Source organism: Dermacentor silvarum, chromosome 3 (genome assembly GCF_013339745.2).
Source record: "Dermacentor silvarum isolate Dsil-2018 chromosome 3, BIME_Dsil_1.4, whole genome shotgun sequence".
Taxonomy (NCBI): Eukaryota; Metazoa; Arthropoda; class Arachnida; order Ixodida; family Ixodidae; genus Dermacentor; species Dermacentor silvarum.
This window is the reverse complement of record NC_051156.1, coordinates 158,840,891-158,853,650: the sequence shown is the minus strand read 5'-3', so window position 1 is coordinate 158,853,650 and position 12,760 is coordinate 158,840,891. Positions and strand designations below refer to the sequence as shown.

The window sequence follows — 12,760 nt, the reverse complement described above, 5'->3', positions numbered from 1 at the left end:
ATCGGGCAGGGTGGCGATTCCCGGGAAGGCAGGCGGCTTGGCAGCAGGGGTTGACGGCGGCGGCGTTCTGACCGGGCAGCTGGTCGTAGAGCTCGGGCCCGTAGCCCGACAGCTCTCGTTCTGCCCACGGGCGCAGACGCTTGCCGGCCTCGGTGAGCAGTTCTCGAACGGATGGAGTGGCGGTGCCCAGGAATGGGCTCGCAGGAGGCCCCGGCCGGGTGAAGTCCTGGTGGCTCGGGTCCGGAACCCGACGGCCGTCTTCAACTCCCGATCCGGTGGCCGACCTTCTCCTGGTGCCGCTTCTGGAACTCCTCCCCCTACTGCCAGCGCGGCTCCTTTTTCTGCTGCTCTGGTCGATTCGTCGATTTCTCATTGGCTGCTCGAGGCTCCGTGTTCCTCTGTGATTGGATTGGCTTTTTTTCTTTTGATTTCTTTTCTTGCGCCGCGTGTTCACGCGCCGGATGGTCTTCGGCGTCGTCGTTTTCGGCGCGGCGCGGTAGAGCGGCACGCGCTCTCCTTGTCGTCTGCTTCTTGTTTGAAATGCAACGCGCCTTGTCGCACACCACAAATATCACCGTCGCGCATCACCGCACCGTGTCGCGCACCACAAAAGTCACCGCATTGTGTCGCGCACTACTCATCACATATGCCACCGTTCACATGCCTAGATGCAGGCAAGTGCTTCTCGTTCTCCGACAGAGTATCTTCGTTCATCCGGTGAGAGTGTACGGGGCGCGAAAGCTATTGCACGCATTTTATGCCCATCTTGCTGTTGCAGGAATGCTCCAAGCCAGCAGTTGGATGCATCAGTTGTCACAATGACTGGAAGTGCCGAGTCAAACATTTGGAGTACTGTGGTAGACCAAAGAAGTCATTAGACTCTCTTTAAACTGCTGTCTGCTTCTGCTGACCAAATGAAAGGTTCATTTCGACGCAGTAAGAGTCTCATCGGTTCGACCATCTGGGCCAACCGTGGAACAAACATCGAGTAGTACTCTACAACCCAAGGAAAGAACGGAGGGTGGCTACTTTTGTCGGTACTGGGGTGTTCACGATGGTGTCTACTTTCTCTGGAAGCGGCGCGATACCATTAGCAGTGACCTTAGTCCTAGAAATGTCAGTTCTGGAACGTCGAAAATACATTGTTGTTCAGCTTCAAAAGCCTGCAGCCTTGCTCTTCTGCAGGACAGCTTTCAGGTTCTGAATGTGCTCTTGTGTGCTTTCCCGAACACGATGACGTCTTCTATGTAGAATAACACTCCAGAGCAGCCATCAAGAATTGTTGCCATTAGCCTTCTGGAACGCAGCATGGGCAGAAGTCAACCCGAAACACGCTTGTATACCTGGGCGATGAAGGCATTGAGATCCTACTATCAAGGTGCAAAGGGACCTGATGGTAGGCAGAAGCCACGTTTGGAAAAGTGGGTAGCCCTTAACAGAGCTAGAAGGAGCTCCTCTTTTTGGGGCAGTGGAAAGCTATCTGGAACAATGGCCTTGTTAGGTTCTCAAAGGTCAACGCACACCCTGATATTGCCACCATTCTTGTCAACTACAAAAATAGGGTAAACCCATTCAGAAACGTCGACTCGCTCTATGATTTCAAGGATGCAGCAACGTGTGAAGTTCGGCAGACAGTGGGACACGAAGAGAAAATGAAGGCGGCGAAGCTTGGAAGATACCGGGGGCACTGGCGGACACTTCTTGGCTCGGTGAACGAATCCTTTAGCAAGGCCTAGCTCAGAAGTGAAAAGCACAGCAAACTCATGGTGGTATCCATAACTGGATTATGCGCCCAGACTTGTACAAGCCTTGGAAGGTGCTGCATTTCCAATTACATTGCTCGAAAGCACAGCGGACGTCTGTAGGCACTGGAGAGTCGCGTACTTATAATACGTAGCTCTGGTGCCTTGACGCCGTCATCCCAATCATCAAGGTGCCGCGATGGACAACATAAAACAGAAGCTGCGCCCTGCGACCTTTGAAGTGAACTTCCGCCCAAACGCAACCCCGCACGCAGATCGCATGCTTAGAAAAATCAAGCAGGAAACACGCGGTGCAGGTGCAGAGAGAATAAAACATTTATTGATGAAAAATTAATAGTGGTTTTGTGCCGTCCGGGCTTTTGACCAGGGCTGTTCTGGGTCCGAGCTGGAGAGGGTCACCTCCCACTCGACTATCGTCGGATTATGCTTGGCCGATATTTTTGATAACACTTAAGGATTCGGAAAGGACAATGTTTGTAAGTGTCTCCATGCTACCTGCGTTTCCTTATCTAATAAAGATCAGGCGGGGGTAAAGCGCGTCTACACAGCCGGAGCTGTTGCAGGATCTCAGAATATGAAAGGAGGGGCTGGGGATCGTCCTGGTCAGCGAGAAGTTGTGCTGTGGAGCAATCGGCGGAGTCCCGGTGTAAAAGTTCTCGGGCGGAGGCATGAGCAATCTCGCCTCGAACTCCCGCGTGCCCTGGTGTTTCCATTGACCCTCTTGACGATTGGCTGCCGCCTGTTGCCGTATTGAATGTGCGAGGTGGCCGACTTGACCTCTTGCGAAGTTACGATACGCCGCCTGGGAATCCGTGAGGACAAAGGTGGCTCTTAGATTACGCATGGCTAAGGCTATACCGGCCTCTTCCATGGCTGTGATGTCTATTCCGGTGACCGAGATGCATTCCACAACCTGTCCCTGTGTACAACGGTTGCCGTGGAGCGGTTGTGCAGAGGTCCGGCGACATCTACAAAGAAGGCGCCTGCTTGATCCGAATACTTGTCGTAGGCTTTGTCTCTGGCAGCTCTGCTGTTTTCGTGGTAGGCGGGTTACATATTACGTGGCAACGGGCGAGTGATGATATCCTGCTGCCATTCTGGTGGTAGTGATCGCTTGCTGGCGACCTGCGTGGGTGATGCCCAGTGCTTCTAGCGTGGCGCGACCTGCTTTGGTGCGTGCGATACGAATTACTTGGTTCATGTAATGAGCTTGGAAGGGCTCTGACGCTGTATTATAGATGCCCATTTCAAGGAGCCTGTCATTCATGCCATGGTCCCATGGTGCCATGGTAGAGTGAGGGCTTTCCGATATGTAAGGCAGAGTAGGCAGTCCAGTTTGAGTTCGTCCCTTTTGAGAATGCGCAGGCACGGGAAGCTGTGACACGACTGATCACAAAGGCCGGTACGATACGCAGTATGTCCGCTTCTTTAATGCCACGGTGTCGATTGGCAATTCTGAACATCATTCGGGAGATATTGGTGCAGGTAGTGCGGAGCTTTTGAATTGATGCGTTGTTGTTGCCCTGATTCTTAATGTGGGCTCCCAGGACGCGGATAGTGTCCACTTCCTTGACAAGGGTTTGATGGAGTTGGATATACAACGGCCTTTGGTTGCCACGCTTCATAAATACCAGGAGTTCTGATTTAGTAGAGTGCAGTAGGGTGACTTAGTAGTACGGTGCAGGTAGAAGTGAAATGCCCGAAACGTTCTCGCTGAGCACTTGCTCAGACAGAATAGAGACGGATGAACCAGATTCAAGTAGAAGTGTCAACCCTACATCTGCAACTTGCAAAGTTATGTGAACCACATCACGTCTGGAATGACAGTTAGCCAGAACCTGCTCGGCACTTTGAGGTGGTGAATTACCATCGTCGAAGTCAAGTTCACGGACCTGTCCTTGCGCGAGCCGTTTCTTGTTACAGACTCGTTGAAAGTCGCCACTTCAATGGCAGAATAAGCAACGCTTGCCTTGTGCTGGGTACCGAGACGACGAAACGCGTTGATTCCTTCCGCGAGGCATATATCGGTAACAGTGTGGAGACTGAGAGCGCGCGCGCTGATCAACGCGCGGGGGGTGGTTCTGCTGCGAAGCACATCAAGCTGCACTGAAAATCTCGTGTTTCCGAGCGTGGACTTAGCTTCCGCGATGAATGCGGAGCATGTGTGTGATGATGCGTCGAAACAGGCTGTCCTGATCCAGAAAACTCGTTCAATTCCACGGACGCCTGCTCGAGCTGCAGTGTAGTGCGACCTGAACTGCCTTTGTGAACGAAAGTGCTGAGCCCTCCAGCAAGATGCGTTCGTATGCGAGGTTTGAAGAAATTACGCCAACAAACTGATCTGTTTGTGATGAAAAGGAGCATGACGATGAGAGCTCTCGTAACGCAGCGACAAAGTCAGCAACCAACTCGGCTGTACTTTGACAGCGGTGGATTGTAACCGGTGACGTTCCACGACGACACTGCTCGTTGGCATGAACTGCTGCCTTCATAGAGTGAAACTCAATGGCTGCCTCAATGTCAGCAACGGCCGCGTCGAACTCATTCGGTGCATGTGGGCGTGTTGGCCGAGTGGGGCTTGCCGGCAGCGGAGGTGTCGCTGGCGGCGACCGGTAGCATGTTGAAAATGTGCTGCCCCTCCGTGCCCAGGCAGCGCACGTGGATGGCCATGCATCATTCTCGTAAGAAGTAAGTATCTCCAGAAGCAAGAAGGTAAGTTTCAAACATACAATGCCATTGTTCCCAGGGCACGGCACGGCCGGGCCTCAGCCGGAAAGATGGCGGCGGGGCCAACCCGGCGCAGCTCATGGTAGGCGGATCCCAGTCACGCTCGAGAAAAAGAACAATTGCAGGGCAAGGCCCAGGAACGAGGTAGAAGCGGCAAAGCCTCAGTTGACCTCGTCGCCACTGTTATATAATGGAAGAGCGTCCGCGTACAGTCCGAGACTTGGATTGGAACAACCCACTTTTTTCAGAAGGTAGGTAAAAACTGAAGTTTTTGTCCGGCAAGTTAATAGGGTGGGCTTCACCCTGCCTAGGCGTCTGCCACGAACCTTTGGGCTCTACGCAAATATATACACAGCTGAAACGTATATACAATGCTTCCTCTCGGGTGAAAGAAACTAAAGCAAAACAGAAACTGAACTTAAATCACAACAGTAACCACTTGAAATCACTTACCAGAATGACACCAGTTTAGAGGCATGCGCCGTCAAGCTCGCCGTAAAAATGCAGTGTTTTGGTCCACGTACTTTTTTAGCAAAACGCTCCTTTATGCATTGAAGCACAAAAGTAATGAAACGCCCATGTATTTCGTCCAGCACTTTAGGAATTACTATGTCTAATCTAGTGTCCTCCTGGAAGTTCACTTCAAGTGGATACGTCTTGCAAACTCACCTTCTACTATTCGTATATTGTATTATGTGACGTAATGTAATCCATTAATAAATCATAATTAGACACAGTTAAGTGTCTGTGTCGATTTTTGCGCTAGTAATGTCCGCCTCTGCGAATAATCCAGCTCAAGGACACGAATGATATCTGCCACAGGCGAATTTTGAAAATTTTGTAAAACTTGAAAATGACTACCCCGTATTTTAGAAACCCTTATGTATGATCCGTGATGTTTGCGTCGAAACCAGAACGTATAGGACAGCCAAGTGTAAAATTAAAGACCGTCATTGAAATAACAGATATGCGAGCTTTGTCAGAACTGAACGTCACAAGACGCGCCTGTAGCGTTGTTTGCTCACGTGTGCATTTCCTGCGCGCTGCAATTTCGTGCTGCCGGTTTAGAAAGTCCCGCCTAAATATGTTTCTATTCCCTGCAAACCGACGAATCGCTAGCGTAATTGCTGTTTTTCTTGCTTATGCGCTTGCGCGGAAGGTCGAAGTTAATTTACGGGCAAGATGGACACGAGCGTAAAGTTTCTTACAAAAATTACTCGAGGAGACTTTGGCGCTGCAATCATTCAGCCACCAGGGGAATGATGGGCATTACGTGGATTTGTCTGATCTTTGTGCTTGTGTATTCAAATGTTCTAGTGGCTTCCTTATTTACGCTTTACATGCCTTCATTTTTCTAAACTTCAGAGCAATCTATACTTTTTTTTTAAGCGCAGAAGACTCTGCGAACACGCAGAATCGCTACTACTTGCAGTGGTTCAGCCTGTCGAGGTGGCCAAATCGAAGCGCACCAAGCGTCTCAACGCGCTGGCTTTTGTGATCACATCGTGCTGAGCCCACCTAGCTCCGCGGACCAGCTTGATCATTGCAAATATATCACTCAATCATTCTGCAGACTGAGCGCGACGCGGCTGAACCGGCACGAAAGTCCATTGCGCCACTGAGCCACGTGTTGGGTTGCCCGCGAGCAATTAATAAGGGCGTTGTATGCCGCTTGTCGATACATGCGTCCGCGGGGTAGTGGTTTCAATATCGGACTTCTGCGCAAGAGTTCATCTGTAATAGAATTTTACCGTCAGACCTAGAAAACATTACTAATGTTTATTTCATTATTTTTTACGCAGTACTTCGCCGAAAATGACGAGTTTACAAAGTCAAGAAGCCGTTTAAAGCCACAAGGACGAAGTTTAGGCAAATACATGTGCTACCCACAATTTCCGGGCTGACTGAACCACCCCGCTTGCAGCTGTCATAGACACTTGTGCGAGAGTTACCTCTAGTATTTTTTTATTGTATGGAACTCTATTGTCACCACTAGTGTCAAGGCCTTTTGAACTTGCAAACCGTGGCAAGATCACGTGGCCACCGGCACGCACTACACCGTCGGTGTACGAGACTGACAATACTTGGAGTGTCATGGTATGGTCAGCCGGCCAAGGGTCCCAGTAGTGAAAGATGAGCAGCGAGAACTGCGCTATAATTCGAACTTTTGCAAGTGTGTTTGGTGTTGACCGCCCATTAGTACAGATGGATTGCATTAATTTCAGATCACGCATACACTCAACATGGCAACGCTCGCGATGTACGCGGCAACTTTCAAAGTGCACAAAAATTATGTACACTCGTATCCTCGATTCAGATGGATGTCTCCAGCACTGCTTTTTTTTTTTTTTTTGCGCGAAACATATACAACTAATCCCGGCCCTCATTTTCTCCGCAAATAACCAACCTTATTTAGTCAAAGAGTTCTCTTGCGATCTCATAGCCAAGAGGCTACAGTCGCTGAGACGCCACGAGGAGGGAAAATTATCTCAATGAACGAACTCTTTACTGACTGAAGGAAGATACGACCGGGCGATGGCTACAGTTCCAACAGGATCGCCGGCCGTTTTCGTTACTGGCACTTAGATTTATTCCGGCTTTCATTTATAAAGTGAGAAATGTCCCTCAACAGCACAATGATCCTTGCTTGTGATTTGAAAAAAGCGCGAGTCCTCCACCTATAAAATGTTTTAAACGCATCTAGAAATAAGTGGCAGGCATATGTGTCAGCTAGCAAAAACGTTATTTGAAAACAATAGCGGTAAAAAAATTTGAATTGTTGGATTTCTGAACCAGACTAAAGGTTTACCGCAGAAGCGGTGGCCGCTGAGTGGAAATGCGCAGCGGATTTCGGCGACAAACGCGGCTTCAAACTGTCAGCCCAGGCGTCGGAGAAATGCCGCACAACCGCTACGACCAACCGCAGCATCTGAACCTTCAGATGTCATAAAGGTGTCGCGCGACAACGCGTGCGTCTCAAAAAAAAGCTACAGAGGCACTCGTCTCCATACGTGCATTGAATGCGAAAGCATTCCCACTCTTCTGTGCAATACTTTTCACTTGGTCATGTGCTCGAATTGGGCAAAGTCTATTTTGAAGGTGGACCGCCCAAATTTTGGGGGTGCGTCAAGTTAATTTTGGGTATGGGCCAGGTCGGTTTTGAACGTGGGTCAACTCATTTTTCGGATTGGGCAAAGTCAATTTTTTTGGGGCGTTGGCCACCTACATTTTGGTGATGGTACAAGGTAATTTTGGGATTTGGCCAGGTCGGTTTTGAGCGTGGGTTAACTCATTTTTAGAATTGGGCAACATCAATTTTTTGGATGTGGGTCAAGGCGTCCGTCCGACGCCGTGGCTGTTCACCGTGGGACTTCGCAGTGCGAGCTGCAGCAGGTCCAACACCGGGAACGTGACGTCATCACTTGGTCATGGGGGTATCCTTGCCAGATTTCCCGCCGGATTTCTCGCTTCACCGGGCATACAAGGTTTTCGCACTAAAGAACCTACAGAACAGCGGCGACCAACACTACCCGCGACTTGGTCGCGCGCGAGCGAGTGCGGACAAAGTGCGAGCGCGAAAACCGCAAAAATGCCAAAATAGGGATAACGATAATCGCTATAAAACGAGGGAAAACGAGGAAAGGACCCCCCACGAGACCCCATTGCAAATTTTGGTTATACGCTGGAAGCTGTAAACCGCCGTCAAAAATGGCAGTTTTCTGAAAACGATACCATCAAGTCTACAACTCTGTAACTCGGCCATACTGTGGATATCAATTCTGTGAACTGCATATCATGCAACATTTAAAGCGGACATATTCGGCGTAACATACATGCCTTTGAAGTACAAGACTAATATGTGAGTAGGACTTTTGCAAAATCCTTGTAAACGTTGTAACAAATTCAAGTCAGATATGAACTTATATATCGAATTTGTCCGCTTCAAATGCTCTGTAACAGATGCAGTTTACTGAACTGCGACACGTGTTTTTGGTGCAAAGCTACGGGTTTGCAAACTTCGTGCTTTTAATTTTAATAAACACACCCTTTACGACAAATTTCGTAAAGCGTACAAGATCCTAAATCACAATTCTGCTGTCTAATGTTGCCAGTATAATTACAATATTCCGACCCCGCAATGTATACTGACCTTGTACGAGTAGGTGTCCTTGAGGACTGTCCGCTTCTTACAGTACTTGCGACCCGTAAGGTCTCCAGCGTGGTCCATGTTTGCGTCGCAGATGAGCACCACGTCCTCGCCGTAGTCAAAGATCACTAGCCAGTGCTTCTCCCACCAATCGCCGCACACGTTTCTGGACAGTGAAGCAATGTACGACAGTATATTCCCGCTAGAAGTATCCATGTTCTGGACCGGCATGTGGCACAGGTAGACGTCGCACACATCGGAGTGCATCGAACCAGACATCGTTGTCTGCGCCGCCTTCCTTTCCCCGAGTGGCTTAGACGGCGGCGTGCTTTTTGAAATCGGTGGATAGCACTAGCGCGTAGCAGCTCAAAAGCGCTGACGTCTTCTTGGCTGTCGACTATGGCGGGTATTCGAACCCCCGATCGCCTCCAGAGGGAGCTGGATCGCGCTTCGAGCTATAGAGTTACTGTATATGCTCCCCTTGGGGAGCAGAGTTGCGCCGCATCTGATTGAACGCGCCGTTCGTGCCACTATTTGCCAAATCTGGTCACGCGCGCGAAAAGCATCCTCTTGCGAGAAAGCCAGCTTCACAGCTGCGCCTGCACCATAGAGTTTCCATGGCCCTGCACTGCCGCCCGCCGTGGCACGGCCTTCGCGGAGTGAATTCGGAGCAAGCACACTCGGCAGCTGAGCCGCGCCGTATCCTGCATTCAGGAGGAGTGGCTTTTCTGCTTAACACGGATGCGTCGGCGGGCAAGATGGCGGACCTATGCGCAACTCTGCCCCCGTAGGGAGCAGTAACTGTACTTCGAGCGCGCGGCCGTGAAGCCGCCGGAAGTCGCCGGCCCTGTCCCGGAAGCGAACGCCAGCGGATGCTCGATTGCTATGGGCGGCCCGGCGTTTCTTTTCTTTTTCGAAACAATGCCGGCCTGCTGCGCAGTAAACTGCACAAGTTGACCTGAAAAGTCTTCATGGAAGACGGTTCACGCGTAAGTACCCCGGAATCGAAAGAAGGGGAATGTCGCTGATTATTCGATGGTTTATGTTATGGCAGAGCTTTCTGGAGACTTTCAAAAGCTATACTCAGAGTTGCGCGAGCACATGTTTGAGTTAGCCGCCGAGTCGAGCCACTTCGTGCGTCTTGTGAAGTGCGTAATTGCATCGTACATGAGGATTAGAATGCACTACACTGCAAAGACAGTGACTGCCAAAAATCTGGATCAAACATTTGCAAGTATAGTTGACGAAATTTATCCTTATCAGTCACCCAATCACCAATAAAAAATTCATGCATATCGAACTCACATGACTACTGTATAAATAAATTAATGGAGGTCAGTCATTCGAACCAGCACAAAGCGCGCGAAGAACGTTAGCGCATACCAAAAGCGAATTGTCGAAGGTTAATTGCATTGTTTTAACACACAGTCACCTTCAGAGACCGCGCTGCTTGACGCCATAGCGCCGCAGTGCTGCCATCGGCAGCCGACATGGTATCTGCTAAAAATTGTAATCTGACACAATTCTGGCCATTCTGTCATTTTCTTGGACGCGTGACGCATGCGCGACGCGTACAAAATGGCGATGATGGCCCGGATTTGCTTTCGTAACGTGACGCACACTTGACGTTTTGCCCAAGAAACTGAAATGGAGGCATTCAGTGGCGTACCTACGATTTCTCGAGTGGGGGGAGCACACCACAAGCTGCCCAACCCCACCTCCCTCTCTCCCCCTTCTCTCTCTCTCTCTCTCTCTCTCTCTCTCTCTCTCTCTATATATATATATATATATATATATATATATATATATATATATACACATTACTATAGTATTAAGAGGCAGAGCTAGCAAATGCGTCTTTCAGTTAATTTTATATGTACCAGCCGTACACGTGATTATCAATCACCCAGTCAGATGGTGAACCATGGTGGACCAAAACTAATCTGAATATATTCCTTGAAACAATATAAACTGTCTAGGTGATGCAGTAACAAAAGTCAATTAGTGTCTGACCTGCACTAGTCCCTGACCCCGCACAGTAGCAGCAGTACCACGATAATAAAAATTTACATTTGCTATAGATTTTATAATTCCACAAATACTAATGGGTATATAAATCTACGGTGCAGGTGCAAGTTGGAATCAGCTAGAGCAAGACAGGGGTAATTGGAGATCGCAGGAAGAAGCCTTCGTCTAGCAGTGGACATAAGTATAGGCTGATGATGATGATATAAATCTACAGCACAAATGTATCGCTAGTTAAGGCAATAGTATTGTTGAGGTTATACACATCAAAATACAGTGAGCATTAAAGACTTGGAACATTAATAAAAAACAAAAAAATGTGAGCAGATCATTAATTAATTCGCAGCGAAACCGTTTCTTTTCAGCCGTTGAATTAATTTCCAGCGAAGCCGTTTCTTTAGATTTAGAAAAAGAGATTTAGTTTCCCGTAATTGCACCCTAAATGTACTCGGTTGTTTGATACCTTTCCCCCTCGTAACGCTTTTGAGCACTTATTGTGAGACATTTTCGAAAGCTATTAATTCATCAACACATTTACTTCGCCAGAACATTAACCATAGCTGATGACATAGCAGACCCCCCACCTATTTTGCTAGATTTTAACTCGGTTTCATTCCCAGATCTCCCAGAGCAGCATGATAAATTCTGCCTTGCTGTAAAACACATTGCTAAAGCTCACTTGCATGCGTAATTTACAGCAAATGTCGTCATTTGTCTCCTCGCTTTGAACTTAGCCTACACATTATCCATAACGCGCTACTTATTTGCGCCAAATATAACCAAGGTTCCTTGATTAGTTCACCGAGGACCTCGCAGAAACTAACTACTAACGTCTTTTGACGCATGAAAATATGAAAAAAAGAGGCTTCAGTAATTATGAACCAAGAACATTAAAATTCTTTCAGTCATGGCACCACCTCTCCCATTTCCACGAATTATAAACATGTTTAAGCTACAGTTATGTCGGTACAATGGGAAGCATAGCTGATAGCAGCCATATCACACGTTCTAAAACTTGATTAAGGCGTTTGTTTTTACGAAATCTGTGTTCGATTCATCTCATTTAACATCGCATAGAGATTTTCATACCGTTCCACCCATTTTCGCTAAATTTGGTCTCGGTGGCATTTGTAGTTCTTCTCGGGCGGTGGGTTAAATTCTGCCCAATTAGTTAGACACACTCATAAACCTATAGAGCACTTAAATACGTCATTTATTACCACAGCCCCAATTACTCAGTCACATTGAACTTTGCCTACACGTCACCCATCACCTCGTTCTTACTATCTTCAAGCATAAAGAAGCTGTGTCCCCAAACATAAGGACGCTTGGAAAACCCTAGATACGTATAACGCATCAAAATAAATAAATAAATAAATAAATAAATAAATAAATAAATAAATAAATAAATAAATAAATAAATAAATAAATAAATAAGTAAACCCGAAAACGAGGGTTCAATAATTATTAGTAACGCTCCCAAGTAAGCCAGAAACGTTACAGCTTCGCTACACATTCCACTTAATTAAAGTGAAAACTGAGACATCCACCCAATCGCAACAATTGCTGCAAAGTAAACCCATACGGGTTCCTCGAAAGAAAAGCCTCACAGTTGAAGAAAAATTCGTCCGGGACTCGAACCCGGGACCACCTCCTTTCCGGGGCAGCCACTGTACCATCTGAGCTAACCAAGCGGCTAGCAGACCTAGGTGAGTGTGAAACGTTGTGTAGCTGCTCTACGTGCAACTACTCACTTTTCACTTAGTGCTTCTCATGCACTCTTGCAAAATTGCGTATTTTTGTATTGTCAAAAACACGCGGCAGCTCCGCGCAGCCCATGTCTTGTGATCATAGGGGCAGGGTGTTTTTTCAAGCTGCACTTGCAGGCTTTTCTTCCATGTCGCCCCCAATCTGTTGGTAATAATGATATACTGATATTCATATAGCTTATTAGATGTCTCAGTGTCCCATGGGCTATGCCAATAGCTTATAAGCTCTTTCCGTAAGAAAGGCTTCAAGTCTATGGCGGGGCAACTACAAAGTTGCTGGCACTTTATGCTACCGATGTGGCAGTTTCGTCTGCCAGCACATTGCCCAT

The 12,760-nt window shown here is 48.0% G+C and overlaps 1 protein-coding gene across 2 annotated transcripts in view; it reads right to left on the bottom strand.

Annotated features, from left to right (window-relative positions):
- The window catches only part of LOC119444079 (uncharacterized), a 28,898-nt gene that overhangs the window by 5,969 nt on the left and 10,169 nt on the right, over window positions 1–12,760 (bottom strand). Inside the window, exon 1 of one of the 2 annotated variants that reach the window (XM_049663765.1) lies at window positions 8,641–9,473. The exons of the other annotated variant lie outside the window; for it this stretch is intronic. Coding sequence (XP_049519722.1) covers window positions 8,641–8,916 — 276 coding nt within the window. The 5' untranslated portion in view covers window positions 8,917–9,473. Of the gene's footprint in view, window positions 1–8,640; window positions 9,474–12,760 lie in introns of those variants that run through there. 2 annotated transcript variants of the gene reach the window in all.